This window comes from Bombus pyrosoma, linkage group LG2, assembly GCF_014825855.1.
Source record: "Bombus pyrosoma isolate SC7728 linkage group LG2, ASM1482585v1, whole genome shotgun sequence".
Taxonomy (NCBI): Eukaryota; Metazoa; Arthropoda; class Insecta; order Hymenoptera; family Apidae; genus Bombus; species Bombus pyrosoma.
The window spans coordinates 1403083-1420160 of record NC_057771.1 but is presented as its reverse complement, the minus strand read 5'-3'; the positions used below and the strand labels follow the sequence as shown (position 1 = coordinate 1420160).

The 17078-nt window shown below is 36.6% G+C and overlaps 1 protein-coding gene and 1 long non-coding RNA gene across 4 annotated transcripts in view; one reads left to right on the top strand and one right to left on the bottom strand.

Annotated features, from left to right (window-relative positions):
* Positions 1-17078, top strand: part of LOC122577785 — a 108160-nt gene that overhangs the window by 5881 nt on the left and 85201 nt on the right. The window lies entirely within an intron of this gene.
* The window catches only part of LOC122577781 (transcription factor AP-2-epsilon), an 86873-nt gene that overhangs the window by 14101 nt on the left and 55694 nt on the right, over positions 1-17078 (bottom strand). For all 3 annotated transcript variants that reach the window (XM_043749348.1, XM_043749347.1, XM_043749349.1), the window contains exon 5: positions 5459-5657. In XM_043749348.1, the coding sequence (XP_043605283.1) occupies positions 5459-5657 (199 nt within the window). The remainder of the gene's footprint in view (positions 1-5458; positions 5658-17078) is intronic.

Sequence of the window (17078 nt, the reverse complement as noted above, 5' to 3'; positions counted from 1 at the left end):
ATCTTTTGATGTTTCATTGTAGAACCAGTCGAACTGAAAGCTTTGATTGAATCTCAACAGGACGATACGAGATTTTTATTTTCTGGTTTATTGTTCTCGATTTCGAGAAGTGACGTATTCTATTTTATATCGCTAGTGTTTGTATTCGGTTCTGATAGATGAAATTTATAATATTCTTTCTCATAGATTTCGCTCATACAGATAGCGTTGAAGTATCATGTGAGTAGTAACTTTCATTTAATGTTTACTTAAAATATAGAAAGCATCCTTTTTAAATTTTAAAACAACTACGAATCTCCGTAAGAATGCAAATATAAAGTATAAATTCGAACTCTTCGAAGAATTTTGTACTATTGCGTAAATAAAAATTACTTTGCATAAAAAAATCCACTAAATTAACGGAAGATTGAATTTAACCAAAGAGTCACGCGTCATAAGTCACTAACGCGATATCGTTGGTTCAAGTATTTCCTCGTGAGCAGTTAAAAGCACGTACGCATCCTGTTAATGTCACGGTTCTTTTCTCGTCGTAATTAACACTCGCTGATAAAAATATATCGTTTCTCGCGGCGTGTGCATTAACGCACGATTATCCTGACATAAACTGTGTAATTATCATCGGTGTCAGGACATTTACCACTGCCCCGTAATCCAAAGAGAACTTCGTTTTATGCAACCCGATGTCCTTCCACTTGTGCGTTCGTCCTTCCATTCGACTCGCCCGCGAGTGTTTCACGCTATGTTCGAGCAATTCGCGTGATGACAGTATCCCCATATATTTATTATATAGTGATTCCTTTGTACGTGACGAGAGCAATTCTCCACTCATTACACAGTCTTGTCCCGAGAACGATTCTTGCTCTTCTTCAGCGATCTGCTTCCCCGAGATTTCCACGATTTTCTTCGCGCCCTTCCCTACTCGATTCTCCCCCGATATGAACTTTAGGACACCCTGCAACACCCCTGATTACTCGAGACGTCCTCGACTACTGGCATCGTTAATCGTCAAACTCTGCGACTGTCGAGTGCTGTTGATAAATCAATGAATCCTTCGTGATCGAATTTATTATAGAGTGAAAAAGTAGTATAAAAATTATCAGATATAGGAGAACATTGTTTTTATAAATAAAATGTATCTTCTCATTCTTAAAAAATTGATGTAATTTCATTTAAGTGTTCTCCAATAATATTTGTTACTTTTTGTGTTTCTAGTATATTAGTATAAGTAGTAACAAAAAGCGAGAGAAAAACTCAAGGAAGTAGAAAGAGGAGAAAGGCAAAATTTTTAGGACCAAAAACTCTCTATTTTGTTGTTGTACAAACATAATTGACGATTTTATGAACTACAGGTTTAATTACAGAAATTTGATATCTTCTTTTTTCTTTAGCGAATAAGATCGCATGAGTTTAAAGTTATTTATTGTTAGGAGTTAATATGTTATTTAATTATTCGCAGCTGTTATTAACGCTAATTAAGCGTATCAATTTTTTATTTCTCAAGCGTTTTTTCAATGATTTAATTTGAACTATTTGAACCGTGCTGTCTTTTCGAAATCCCAATAAATCCTGTGACTACGAGTGCTCGAACGAAGCGATAAAAGATAATAGATGAAGCGAAAACAATCTGTAATACGACCGACAAATGAACATCAATCTTTTTTCAAATAATCGGTGATGCTTAAATTATCCGACATTTCTAGTACAAACAATCGTATCTGGAGGATCTTTTGAAATGTAATATAACTGTCGATCGTAAAACTACGTTTGGTCATAAAGATGCAACGCAATTCGAAAGAGGAGAAAGTAGAAGAAATAGATAAGCAAGGGGGGGGGGGGAAATGTAAGAAAATTTATGGTGCTATCAAATAACCATTTAAAAATAATTTCTCAATGTAGCTGTTATCGTTTACACTATCTATTCAAATTAAGAAGCTATCGCCGTTTCTTTTTATGCTTATGTTTTAAAATGCTTAAGAAATGTTAAAAGAACGATAATTTTAAGCAGCGCTAGCTATATAATTATAAAGTTTTTAAAATCTCCTTAAATTTTACAAATAACATAGACGTTCACCATGAGAGAAACCTTTAGTAATCGAAAGAAAAATAAAATTGGCAAGTAAAGATTATCCGATCATAAAATTTAAAACTTCATGCCATTTGTATATTGCTTAAGAGACGTATGTATTTACAGTTTTACAGATGACTTTCGTGGTTGCTGAAACTAATGATAACTATGTCTTATTGTCGACGATGTTTCGCGTTAAAACACAAAAATTACAATGCAAAATTGGTTGGTAATCGGCAGTAATTTGAAAAGTCGTTAACCAATTGTGGGAACGGCCAGATACGAAAATGAAACGTGAAATTATGAATAAAACATACGTTCGAATGGACTTTTACGATTGCCGCGTGAAAAACGCGCGTGTAGTTACGTTTCCCGGCTACGAGGTGCGTAAACTTTTTGCACCACTTCGACAAACATTTGCACGATCATTATACGATACATCGTGGAGTCTGAATAGCTTTTCAGACATAATCACTCGTAATTTAAATGCGAAAAGAAGTTAATGGCGTTCCGTCATCGTAAAGAATTGTTAAAATGTCAATTGCGCTTACAGCTTATGACCCGCACGAGTTTATCTTCCTTTATATTTAAGGGGGATGTGATACATGATTAACACGTATCTTATTTAATAACGGCTAAGAAAGTAAGAAAAATTACAATTCATTTAATTTTACGGGATATTTTATTTTTCTCGGGAGTCTTTCTTCGTCAAAAATGAACGCGTGTTGATTTAAATTAATGTAGCAGCTCACACGAAGCTTATACCTTTATGCATCGTCGCTAAACTCTACTATAGTTACATCAGAATCAATTATAATCACCGATATTCATATATTTTTTCCTTGTATCCAATAGAAGTACCGTACTCATGTATCAAAATCCTTGATCATATACAAGCTGACCGAACTAGCAACCTCCTGTTCCCTCAGTTCCTCTTTAAAATCATCACCGCAGAGGCGAATTTCAGAATCGTCGCGCGTTTTGACGATTAATAAAATATTTAAACGTCATCCTCGCGAGGGGGTCGATCGGACGAGCTGCGATTATAATTTCGGCGGAGCAACTGGCAATTTGAAAGCGGCTGCGTCTCGGAAACGAACGCATGATCGTTCTCTTGGACTCGTAGCGTAAAAGCCGTGTCGATTGTAAACCTTAATCCATCGTGAAGGTAGGGAACGCGTCGCGGAGGAACAGGAGTTGGCTATGAGGACTGGCGAGGTGGAGAGAGGCGGACACGAGAGACAAAAGAAAGGCAGATGGGCACGGTAGAAATGTATGGTGGCAAGAGAACCCGGCGCGTGTAATTATCAGCCAGATCGCTATTCGAATGGATGAATTATATCGTCGCGGTCTGCGGTGTGCGTCGAATGTAACGCTGCCAGCCCGAGGGCTGCTCGTACAACCAGGAATTGACACTCGAAGCTATGCAATTATTAATGTCTCATTTGCATCGGGGATAGATCGGCCGCTTTATTGGCAGTTTATTCAGCGTTCTCCTTTTTTCCTCCACCCCCACTTATCCAGCTCGCGCTCTCGTGGAATTTGCTGAGGTTCGATCCGCGGATAATCCTAACCGCGAGAGGCCGTGGGCTACGTTTTATGGGTAGTTCGCCATCTACGAGTTCGCGCGCGTAGGCGGATGGAGAACATTACAACTGTTTTTGTTCGTTTGATCGGTGCTTGTTACAGCCGCGACGAGAGAAGCATGGATTTCTGAACGATTCGAGGCATTCACGAGTGTTTTGTATGGAGAAGGTTTATGAATTCAAAGAAGGCAAACACGGGTCTAAGGTTTCGTAATGGTTTTGTGACGGTTGTGTCCAGTGATTGAAATTCTTGTTTAGCGCTTTGTGATTAATTTTGTTGTTAACGTTAAAGCATGCTAACGGTATTCGATGTTTCGCCTTCATGAGTTGTAGATCGTTATTCATCCACTAATCGATCACTCACGATTATATAGATATAACAACGACCATCAATGTTAAATCCCTACGACCAGAATTCTGTTTGCTTATAATAATAAAATATTGCAGTTGGCACTAATTCTTCACCTTGATCCCATAAAAATTATAAGCCCTAATAACTTTGATACGTTCTACAGAAATTATCTAGATGCAGACACGTTAAATCATACTACCCTCCATTTAAACACGGCAATCAAACTTTCGTATTTCCGCGAACGTGGAAGCATTGACTCGCATCACTGTTTCCTCCACGTAGCCGTTAAAGTCTCGCGTATCAGGAGCGACAAAGACGAACAACTTTCTATTACTATTTATTATGGCTGGCTATACGTAGCTATACGTAGCTCCGAGTTAAATCTCACAATCAGTCAGATCTCTCTTTCGTTTGTAATCGGCGATTCCTCGAGCAAAAAGTCGAACACACCGCGTGCGTCATACACTGATCCACGTACGAGTTTGCGTATATACTATATGTATACGTTTCACGTGCGTGAGATACATCCGGCCGTAGGTACCGGTGATTTATCCACGCCTTTGGTGATAAAGCATTGCGCAACGGATAATGTTCTGGCCGAGTAAAATGGTGAATCAGATAAAGAACGGCTCTTCCCGCTTCCAAGGGAGAAACTCATAAATCAGTCGGCTGTCCGTGCTCGAGTAAGAGGTGGCCGAATGAAGCGAACGCACGTTTATTAATTAACTGACTGGATGAAGTCTCGTAACGGTTAAACGTATCGGTATCTCGATTCTTTGACTATTCTCTGGTTATTCCGTGACTATTCCCTGGTCCAGGCCATTGTTCCCTTACGATGGTATATCCCTCTCGGATGTTTCTACCGCCAACGACAAATGTCCGGAAGTGTTTATGTTATTCACAGCAACACGGTGTCTCGTGTTTCGCATCGTTCCTACGCGTCTCTCTTTAGATAATGTATCGGTGAGCATCAAGCGATACCGTTAAAATGCTACGTACTACTTAATTTGAGTAAGAGGAAATGGTAGTTTGTGTGCCGCCAGATAATTCAATTTCTAGATTTCGATTACCATGCGTAGGCAGCGATGAGATCAAGTTTAGTATATCGTATAGTTACAAATTCAACTCGATTATGATTTTTAATTATCTGCGTTAATATTATACTACCGATATGAAGTTTAATTCGCCATATTAAATTTTTTACATCGTACGTTACAGAACTAAAATAATGTTGAAATAGCCTTTAAAACGAAATGAAAAATCCGTAGTTGCATCGAATGTTTCAGTGAAAGAGCTGGGGCTTTCACGATGGTTCGTCGCTCGGAATGTAACGACACGTCGTGTAACAGTGTCGCGTCACTGTCTTACTACGGACGGGGCTAATCTCCTTATAAAATTGTATTATGCAAACGAGGAGCTGGTACAGACAGTGACAGTTTCAAAGCAATATCTTACCTCCGTAAGACTCCACCGAGGAGGCTCGCGTTTAAGCATTCCGGTGGCGATAGTCGTCTTTGTACCTCGGCTACCGTAACTTTGTACTTGCTGGTGCTGCTTAGTAACGATAATCGTCCTGGAACCGAACAGAACACGTCCGAAGGCTGCGCGTTCCCACTTAACATCGCCTTCTCACTCCTGTCCGATGGTTTCATGTCTACAACAAACGAACAACCCACGTTTACATCTGAGAATTATGCGTTTCAATGATTGGAAACCAATTAACCGATGTTAACTGGGACGAGAAAGTGGTTTAACATTTTAATTTACGATGCAAATGAAGTCGATGTACTAATGAACGTTTATCGATTAAAACGTATCGAAGGATATCGAGACTGCGGTACCATGTAAGGTTTAAGAAATTTCTGATCATTTTTTTGAAATTCTAAGCAATTGAAATGTGGCATTTAGATCGATGCCTGTGAATCTTAGCCTCGTGTTTAACGGTTTCTCAGGATACGATAAATGTAAATGTAAAGATCTTTTTGAAAACCAAGTGTTTAAACTTGCTGATACAGTCGGTTATATGTTCGGTAAAGTGCTCGATATTATTTATATAGTAAAAACATGTTAGTTTTATAAATGTAAGCTTTGAGATACATTAGGCGTATTATTTATATCATATTATTTGTATTATACATATCGTACATATCTAACGCTTGTTATTCATTATCGTTTTCTGCTTCCCACGTTTTCATTGTCATTTTCTGTTCTCCATATTCTATTCCCCATGTTCATTTTCTGAGATCACAAAAAGTAAAAATAATATTTGAAATAGCGGAAGAAATAAATTATTCTATTTCGCAAAATATTGTCCAATTAATGTTGCTTCGTTGATGAAAGGAACGCAATAATCCACTTAAGAATACAGTGTTCTGTTCCCATAAAAGGTCAAAGAGGGTTTAACGAGTGGCCGATAAGGAATACCAAAACCGTAGGTTCTTCTGAAATTACCTTATACCCGGTCCAAGTCTATCTGTATAGGTGCACAACCATGATATCGGAGCAATATCCTCCGCGAAATATTTTAAATTCGCCGTACCTCGTCCTGTTTTCGTTTCTATGCACCGATAGTCCCGCATTATTGCATCGTTGCTCTGGAATGCTTAATATAAGGCCGCGGGGTTCGGACAAAGCTGTGTTATTACAAGGCAAATCGATGGTCAACTTATAACTTGAAACTCTTCATCGTTGGCTTCGCTCGATCATGAGGTATACCTATGGTTTATAGCCGTTTAAAACGAACGCTAGTTTTAAACCGATATCTTCGAAATTGTTGTTGAAAAATATTGTAATACGACGACGAAGTATGCCGCTTTTTTAACTTCCTTTATTTTCGTATAATGTTTAGGTTTTACACATAAAAGTACCATTCCGCTTTCGATGGTTCGAGTGGAACATAGGTTTATAGTATATTGTACGTAGTATTGGTTTTAGCGCCTTAATTTTGAACGCAACAGTTTTTCTAAATATTGAAAGTATTTAGCGAGAACTTCGCCATCATCGAAATATTTTTAAATATTGGAAATATCATAATTAGGGGTAGGGAAATATTTTCCAGTATTCTGATTTCCATGTTATTACAAATACCAATTCTCATCGCAGATATCTGATGAAATTTATTGTATCATAGAATACCCGCGTATGTGGTAATACAATACCATTTATCTGGTTGAGATTTGATTTGGATTGACGCGTAATTCGTTTGTATAACGTTTGTGTATGTGAAAACACACGAGGGAGGGAGAGAGAGAGAGAGAGAGAGAGAGAGAGAGAAGGTACAGCAGGAGAGGGAAAGAGGAAGAGAGTGCAAACAAGTTGTCAAGTAGAATCAATCCACAACGACGTCTCGATCGGCCGGGTCAAGCGGGTAATAAATTTCTACGCGAACCAAATAGGTCGACGTGGATTTGTTCCGCGCTTATAAATCGTAATCTCGAGAATGAAGCGGTAGAAAATCGTGTAACGGTAAGCAGTCTGTCGATGAAACTGACCAGACAATTTCGTAGCTCGAAGAAAGATACATTTGAACGAAAGATACATAGACTTATGCATTAATAATTTTTATAACAGTGAAAGAACTAAAATTACATATTTCCTTACTTTCTAACTTTCACCGTATCAATTTTGCAATTCGAGTGCTCTGAGTGTAGAGAAATTAAATATTCGACGCTTTTGGCGATCGAATTCAATTATTGATCACGACCGCTAGCTAGTACGCTATTTTCTTTTTCATTTTTTATCAATCCCACTCGTTTAAAGATTCTTTACTTTACGTACTTTACCTACTTTGTCTACTTGGAAAGCTACATGTGGTTCACGGACCTTTGTACACAATCGTAATATCAAATGTCAGAAGGAATCATTCGAAGCGAGAGAAAAAAGATAGAAGGAAGGAACGCTGTGGCTACCTTCGAAGTGTTTCTGAAGTTATCTTAGTCTGTTATCTTCATCTCGGTAACGGCACTGGTAGGTGCATTAATTTATTTAATGGGAATAACTCATGCTTTGCTTACGTTGGTCACGGTAAAACGTAGTCCTGTAAAACGTGTAATTATAGAGGGTTGTTTTAACCTTTTGTCGATGTGAATTGTGAAACGGTCTCACTCATCGATGAGACCGCTATCGGTCAATCGATCGCGAGTTAATTACAAAGGCATGTATCGGTTAATTCAACGGCCACGGGCAGGAATAAACGTTTCTATGACATTTTCATCGATGCCATTTTTCAGTGATGATTCCTCGTTAGCTCTACATTCGAATCGGCTAAAAGAAAGAAAAAAGCCGAATTATTTCGCTATTATGACAAATGCGTTCTGTCTAGAATCTAAAGGACAAAGTTACCAAAGTATTTGATGCTTTCGCTATCGACCTTAACTAAATGGTAATGCAACGAATGGCGACTGAAATTATATATTGAAATTCATTCACGATGATGATTTGCAAATTGTCAGGTGTACATGAAAAAAACCTAACATTCCGCTTTTTTCTCTTTTTAAACTCCATGTTCTCTTTATCGCTGCGTTTTACATTGAAGATATTGTGCCTTGATTTACATATTATCACTAATTTGTTATCAAGAACGATGGTAGATATTATCACTAAGTTATTCAAGTTCGTAGGAATCGATATGTAATTACTATAAGTAAATAACATCGATTTTTAATCGATTCTAATTAATTCTGTTTATATAGAGGCGTAGTTAAGTAATCGACAGTAATAATTCACTTATTTTTTCAAGTTATTACCCTTCCATTTTCATCCATACGTAGAGGTCTAAGCAACAAACAAAATGTCGCATCAATCAAGGCCTGATACAAAAGACGGCTGTAGAAGCACAGGACGACAGCGAAAGCGTGATCATTCGGAATTAAAGAAAAGAAAAAAAGAACGCCATCGTGCTGTAAATTTTCCGTATAAATTCGAAATTTAGCCGACTAATGAGATTTTCATTCATCCTTTACACTCTATTTGACGAGGGACCGGTATAGAAGAGATGTATCTACGGCAACATCCTCGCCTCTGTATCCCGGGATCGGTGGTGTCTTGTTTTAGCCCGAGATAACGTCTAGGAAGTCGCCACCAGATAATTTGTCACCCGGCCAACGTGGATATATTACCGGTGTTGCTCAAATAAAAGTGCTAAGACCCTTGATCACGGCTTCTAGAACCGTGAAAACGGCTAGTTCTATGGCTTCTGCAGGGCTACATGTAACCTACGTTTATGTTAATTACAGTGTTTGTAACATAGCAATAATCAGACGCGATAATTAGCGTCAGACGATTCTTCGTGGCAACGACCTAACTTGTGGCAATGAAAGTAATAGTGACAATGATTTCTTTAATTGTTCGGACGATGATAAACACCTTGGTTCGTTTTAGAATTTTTTCGTTTCAGATTAATTTTGAAATCGATGGTAATTTTTCAGTATTATATTCTTAATAAACATTCGCACGTTTGCAAATTTTTTAAAATATTAAAGTTCTAAGCTTTTATACTTTCATATTTTCAACGCGTAAAGATTAATTAACAAAAAAGAAACAGAATGGAATTATCTACTTTTACATCATCATACTTCATCATGATTAAAATCTCATTGCGAGATTATTTTCGCAACGATACTCCAACTTAATATTTTTCATTGATAAGAGAAGGAATGATTGTTTGTCGGAGACATGGGATCAGCGGGACTGCAAAGCGTGGGTAGTCAATTAAGCTCTCGAACAGCGATAAATCGTCGCTGCTGTTTGATCGGGAGTCTGAATAAAACTTCTTTCATTGACATCATTGGATCTCGGGCACGAAACAACCGTCTGACAGGTAGATTGTAGCAAAATGTAAACCGTGGGCGGCTTTCCACGTCGGAATGCTATTATATTGTTGGGAAAGTTACAATCGAATGACATTATCTAGCGAACAGTTTGATAACGCGTCGCGTGATCATGAAGTCTGTTGATAATTATGCGGCAATATTTTCTCTTGTTGAAACTTTCTGTCTTCTTTCACGATGCATCGAAATAAAAGACTAAAGAAGAGAAAATTCTTAATTGCTTCTTCGTGTGGCATATATGCGTGGATGTAAAAAATATTTTAATACAGTCCTGTTTTTGTATTTTAATGCAAAAAATTGTTTTATAATAATTTCTTGTGACAAATCAAATTAACTAAATTATATATCAGATCAATGTTAATAACATCAAGTAGCATCTAACAATCGTTAATTTTCTGATTTCAAGTAACCAGAGTATATTCTATCCGTAATTTTCACATTCCAATGGTTAATCGAGTAGTTTCAATGAAATCAGCGACATTAAAAGTAAGACGATTTAAATATACCTATCCATTAACACAGCCTCGCTCTGTCATTACTCGTTATCGCTCTCATTATCGCACACACGTGTCAAAGATTTTGCATATCTTGAAGTTTCTATTTTTTGAATCCTGGTGTATTTCAACGCAGCAAACATCGATTCATGCGCGATTTCTGTACGTGATACGCATAAATCATTCGTCATTTACTGTCTAATTAAATATGAAAATACGATCCAAGCAAGATTTAAAAACGTCCCAAGGGTGCTCAAGAATAAACTTATTGCAGTTAAGTTTCTGGCATGCATGCAATCTAGAATATATCACGCGTGTTACTTCGAATTCGATGACTTTTTTAAAGTTCTATTTTTATTCATCACGAGTTCCTTATAAGAAATAGGAAAATATAGGAAAAACCGCTTAAAAAATATTTAATTTTCGCTATATCTTTTATTTTCGAAATAGAACCAGACTGAAAATCATAGAGAAAAAAAAATTAATTGCAAAGCATGTGTTGTTAATCTCGTCGATAAAATGCAAATGTTTCATGTTGCAGTAATCCCATCTGCATTAGGAAGTCGTAATGTTATTCATAGTGGAACGTAGAATGACTTACGGTTTCCTGAATGCAGATTTTATATAATTGAAATTATATATAATTATATGATAATGAACTTGTCGATTAAACTGTACAGTTTATCCTGCAAATATCTATCTCCAAACACTTGAAAAAGATGCTTAAAAGATGTCTAAAAATTATTCCGAAAAGAAATTGCCAATTCTTTCATTGCAAAATATCAAAACATTAGGTTTGGACAGAATTGAGAGAGAAAGGAAAGGGGATCGTCATGGAGCATGTACGAAAGAACAGATTGCCACTTCGGTAGCACCTTTACACGCGTACTAGTTGTAGCTAATGGCGATCGTGGTTCGTGTAAGGGGTACAATTTTCATTCCAGCGGAAACGATCGAGAAGCAAACGGGAGCACAACGACCGGAACATGTTGGCCGTCAATGAAGCAACTTTGATGGTCAAACGGTGCACAAGGAATCTCTACCTGTACAGATGCACGCTTCTATCCTATTGGGGAGGACAGAAGGCAAATCTCCGGTAATTTGCCGAGAATGTACCCACACACGGTCGTGAATGCGTTTCGTAGAAGTTATTGGCAGGAAGTTCACGATAATGGGCCTTAATTTAAATAACGCGCGCGAAACAAGTATTTTGCTTCTGAATCTCTGACTGAATATGTGGTAAGATATTATGCGATTGTTTCTTAAGTCTTTTTGCAAGGAGAAATATCACAAAATTGATTTTTGTCTTAGTAGTTATTGATAGTGTAAAACTAAAGTTGAGCTTATTCTTCTGATTAGTTTGCTTAAGTAGTTAATCAAAGGTTTCTCTTACATAATGTTTCGATATTCGGAAAGTTCAAATGATACTAAACTTGAGCTGAAATCTTTAATAGTTTCAGAGTAGTTTTTCAAAATCGAGTTCAAAAGAGTTAAAAGAGTTAGGTATCACTAAGCTGCTATTAAAGAAAACTGGTCAATCTACTAAATAAGATATTTGCTTCGTCCAAGAACAATTTAAACCATCGGTTCTGAATGAAACATTCAGTGCAGGAATACGACACGTTTTTACATGAATCAAGTTCCAGCGGCATTAAAATTGTTCATAGCGTGACAAAAAACGGGAGCACAATTATCATTTTAACGGCTAATGACCGGATGTGATAGCTACATTTTTCCCAATTACAAAATCATGGAGGAGAAGAAAGGAAATATGTATATCCGTGAATCCGGCTACTTTCACGTTTAAACTTTCCTTGGTTTTATCTACTGTAAAATAATAATTAAAGTACAATATTTGTAAAATAAAGCTTCAGTTTGATTTGAATGTTTTGATGAGAACATGCGAGGAACTACGCAATTTCAAACGTTGCGAGTCTGAGATTTATAACGAAGTGGATGAATACATATTTAAGAAACTGATTCTGTTAGAAGTAACAAAAACACCAATAATTATGCAAAGATTTATAATCATGCTTGAAAAAAGAAAATGTATAGCAAAATATTGCTAAAGAATTCTACTTCCTATTTTTCATATTTTTATAACGCAACGTCCATCGATGAATTATAGATGAATCATTGTAATTAGAAATTATAATGATGTAATTAGAAATTTTATGTATTCTTGGAAAGCACTGATACGTAAACTAAAGCTAAAAACTGCATATTTCACTTCTTTTCAGCGAATAGCATTTGAGATCAATATTTGAATACTAATATATACCTGATATATGTATACAAAATTCTATTTAGCTAAGAATACCGAAGTATTGAGGAATGTCAGAGGTGCTGTTTTTCTATCTAAAAGAACATTATATGTATACGATAAAAAGAAGAAGAATATGGTTTCAATGTAGCAAAGAATCTCTTTCATATTTAAACATTGGGAAACGAAATTAAAATATCAAAAGGAAATATTACCAGCATTAATCGGAATACAGAAACGATTCTTCTTCAAACACAGTAAAATCATAAGGATAGCTATATCGAACGATTACATCAAATTGCATTAATCACTCCGATAATCACGTTTGGTTGCTAATTTCAGGCTGGTAATAAAACCGTTATCGCCGCTATACTTGCCAAGATTGATGGCGAACAAAGCTGTTAAAAGGTAAAAATTCTATTAAGAAATCGAAACAGTGGGAGAAAAAGAAAAGAGAAGAAAAGAGAAAAAAGGCAAAAGTTGCGAAAGCGATCAGTCGGTGAAATATATACGTCGGTGCCAGTGAAAAGTTAGCCAGAGAAAAGGCGATTACTCCGGAGTGATCGTCGATTTATCAATCGTCGCCCGTACGAGAAGAAACTCCACGAACCATGATCCACAACGATTCGCTATTATCTATAGCCCCAGGGTTGTTTAGAGAAATCATTACTAGTGGATGCAATTGCCAATGTCCATGATTTTAATGAGTCGATCCGGTGAACGCGTACATTTATGATTTATGGCACGATTACATAACGCGATTATTACACAGGTGTATTGATAAATTAATACATTCGCGGCCGGATGCAAGCGTGTACATAGTGTGAACCGCAAATTAATCGACGCGAGCGGTTTCGTTGCTTTGTAATTAAGACGGGACAGCAGTTGTTAATACCGATTCAATATACCGATAACTGATGCGATCCTGTTTTTCGGGATATCGATATATCGACCGGTTCGATCGAATTTTCACCGTGTTACGAAACGAATTTAAAGAGTTCTTTGTGACAGTCTGCATGGGTTGAATAAAAAATAAGCCTTTCTCGCGTTAAATAGATGGAGTAATTTTTAAAATAATTAAGAATAAGAAACATTTCAAAGGACAAATTCTTCTAATTTCAATTTCTATTCCCTCAAATAGAAACTACCTATGGATAACATCTGACATAACGTTACGTCAACTAACAGGTAACATTAGCTTAATTATTTAGAAAAAAAAATCGTAAGGCAATTCATGGAAGAATATTTAGAGAAAAGCGAAATTAATTTTGAATTTAATAACGTCTGAAGACCTGTCAAGGAATATGACACAAACATAATTGATCTTCTTTAAACCTCATGTTCACGAAACTCCTGATTTCATAATATACTATGATCTACCACGAACGAAACTAACAAAAGAGTATGATACAAATGCATAAGTAAAATGTTGCGATAGGCAGAACATCACAATCGCATAGAAATAGACAAAAGTAAATATTTGTCTACACATTTGTCAAAATGATAAATTTCGTAGATCGATGCGTCAGTCGATTTTATCACGTCAAATATCATTGCTCAAGGCTGAATTTCACGTTACGTAAATAGCTGTCAAACTTTCCTTGTATTCAGCCGACAGATACACCTCGCGTTTACCGTTCGCTCCTCCATCACAGCTTTTAGATAATCTTTCAAGAGTTACGTACGCAAGTATTTACGTGCTCGCTCGAAAGATCCTCTCCAGAGTAACGTGATGTTTTAATTGCTCTTGCAAGTCGATCATTTGTTTAGTCGTATTTTTATTTCACAGTGCTACATGGTTGATTATCAATCAAAGTTGTAATAAGGGTGCGATTGAATAATTATTCGAATAAAGTTTCTATTACGGACATTACTTTAGCCATGCTCGTTTTCGAATACGGAATTACATGTCAGTTTCTTCCTTTCCAAACTGTTTCTCATACTGTGTCCTAGTATGATGAAAAATTACCGACACTTTCTACGACTAGTTTCGATCAGGATTTAATTTGCGATGCATGTAAGAGTGTCTCGAAAATAAAAGTTTGTTGTTCTATTTGCACATTAGAAAAGATTGATCGAGATTAGTTCTCGTTACTTTTATCAACGATAAAAAGTTAACCTTTTCTCTCTAACAATCTGTGTAAAGATTATTCATTCGATACACAGATTATGAAAACGCTAGTGGAATAAATAAAACGATATAATCGTACCACAGAGAAAAATATTTCACTTACAAAATTATCCCCATTTACATTGATTAAACATCAGTTTATTGCTCGTCGTTAGTAGTATGAGCCATTAGACTTCTCTTTAATACCTTGACCCTAATAACAGACCTTTTCTCTTTAATACCATCTGCAAAAGATATCAATTCTTGATGATCACCAAAACGCTATTAAAACAAAAACAACATAACTTGTACCACAGAAAAATAATATTTTATTTGCAAAATTATTTTCATCATTTTATTTTTATCTCTACGCTGAAACAAACCAATGCTACCGTTCCAGTCTGAGATCTCGAACCCGCATGTTAAAACCTGCATGCATTCCATACGTAAAAGCCCTTAATTTGCAAAAATGAGAATAGCCTTGAGCCGGTTGGCCCAAGTTCGCACGTGCAGAGTCCCGCGCACGCACAATTTCCTGGGCAATCAACGTCCCGGAAACTTAACCAATCGCCGCGTACGAACGAGTTCACTTATTTCTCGACCTTGATTGGTTACCACCAAGCGACTGGGGTGTGACTTTTCGACCCTGCCACACGGCACGGCAAGACACGACACGACAAGGGTGTAATCGCGAGGCAGGGATCCACCTGGCCCGAGGGCAACGCGCCACTGGTCCTCGTTAATTTCATTAGGCCTTGATTCTAAAAGGTTGGCTCGCCCTTGCACAAAGATGGTGGCCGCCCTTCATCCGTCTAACGCGACAGCCCGACAATTCCACTCCTTTCCAACGGAACAATGTCAAAAAGCCACTTACCGCTGATTCTTGACTCGACTTTCATTCGATTGAAATCGATTTACCGAGCACGCTTGAGAATGTCCTCGACTAGTCTAGGACTGTTTGATAGGCTTGAATTTGTCGGAAAGTTTTATCATTTGCTGTTAACACGTTTGCTACCATGATTGGAACGAAAACTAGAGCAGATCGTATTATGTTGTTTATATTTTTTACATTATGTATAAATTTTGATTTAAGAAAAGTCAATGTACGTTTTTGGATAGTCTCGTTTCAGTTAATATTTTTCCTACTAAGGCTATTCCGGACAGATCAAAGGCTACGTTCTTTTTCTTAATTTATCTGTGATAGCTGTGACTATGAAAAGAAAAATTATCCCTGTCGCATATGTGTAACATCGAACTCCCAAACCAAAATTCATGGTAGCAAATGCGTTGAGATAAATAGAAGTCGATACGAATCTGGTGTTACTAAACTTTTTAACTGTGTAATCTGTCGGGTAATTAGTACGTTTGATAAATTGTGGAACCATCAAATGAAATTATCGTGGAATAAGGTTGTTTGAAAGTATCTAGATGATTTTTATACAGAAGATTTTATCTTGAAGTTAGTGGTTAAACGAGATAAATGGCGAGCAAGATTATGGTGTAACACGATTGCACATAGTTCTATGTAATTAAATATTATGAGTGAAATTTTTGTATGTCTTTGAAACTTAATATATAAAGTTTGGTATGATATTCTTGGTCAACTAAAAAGTGGTCTTGTTTAATTTTTAAAAGATCAGTATTGCCTAAGCTATTCTAGAGTAGGGATAACGAGACACGAATTCTAATGTAAAATTCAGCATTAGCAATGCAACCAGCCGCTAGAAATGTAATCAAATAAGAAAAAGATGCATAGAAATAGTTTCATTGGAAACAGGTTTCTTGTGTATGATGTAACCAATTCTTTAATGTCCCACAATTAAACCGCTAAGAGATGTAGATAGAACGCTAGTGAAATAGTTGAACGATATATAATCTTTACTGTGTTAAAAGATGCGAGGGAAACGGTTTATTCAAATGTGACGACTAATGAAATTTCTCCCATTTTAATAGAAAAATCATAAACGCTTCAACGTGCACTCGATCAAAGTATAACTGGTGATTAAAAATTAACCTTGATGATATACCAAACGAAGAATTTCATGTGTCGTAAAAATTACACGCAAGAAAAGTGTACATAATACAAGAGATTCGACAAACGGAAAACTTCGTAGATTACAAATCATACAATTCATTGGTACAAATAAAAAATCTCATTTACCAACAATAACAAGACGACTTTATACGTATGTATTGAACGTGTGAAACAGGTTTGTCGAAGATTAAAATGATATTATCATAATACCTTCTTAATAAAACACATTTGACAACTCTCACGATAGCCAAAACATACCATGTTCAGGCTTCGCAAATAGTAAATTACGGTTCTGGTCATAAGTCAAGTCGATCGACGTGGAAAGGCGCGCATAATTTTCAGATT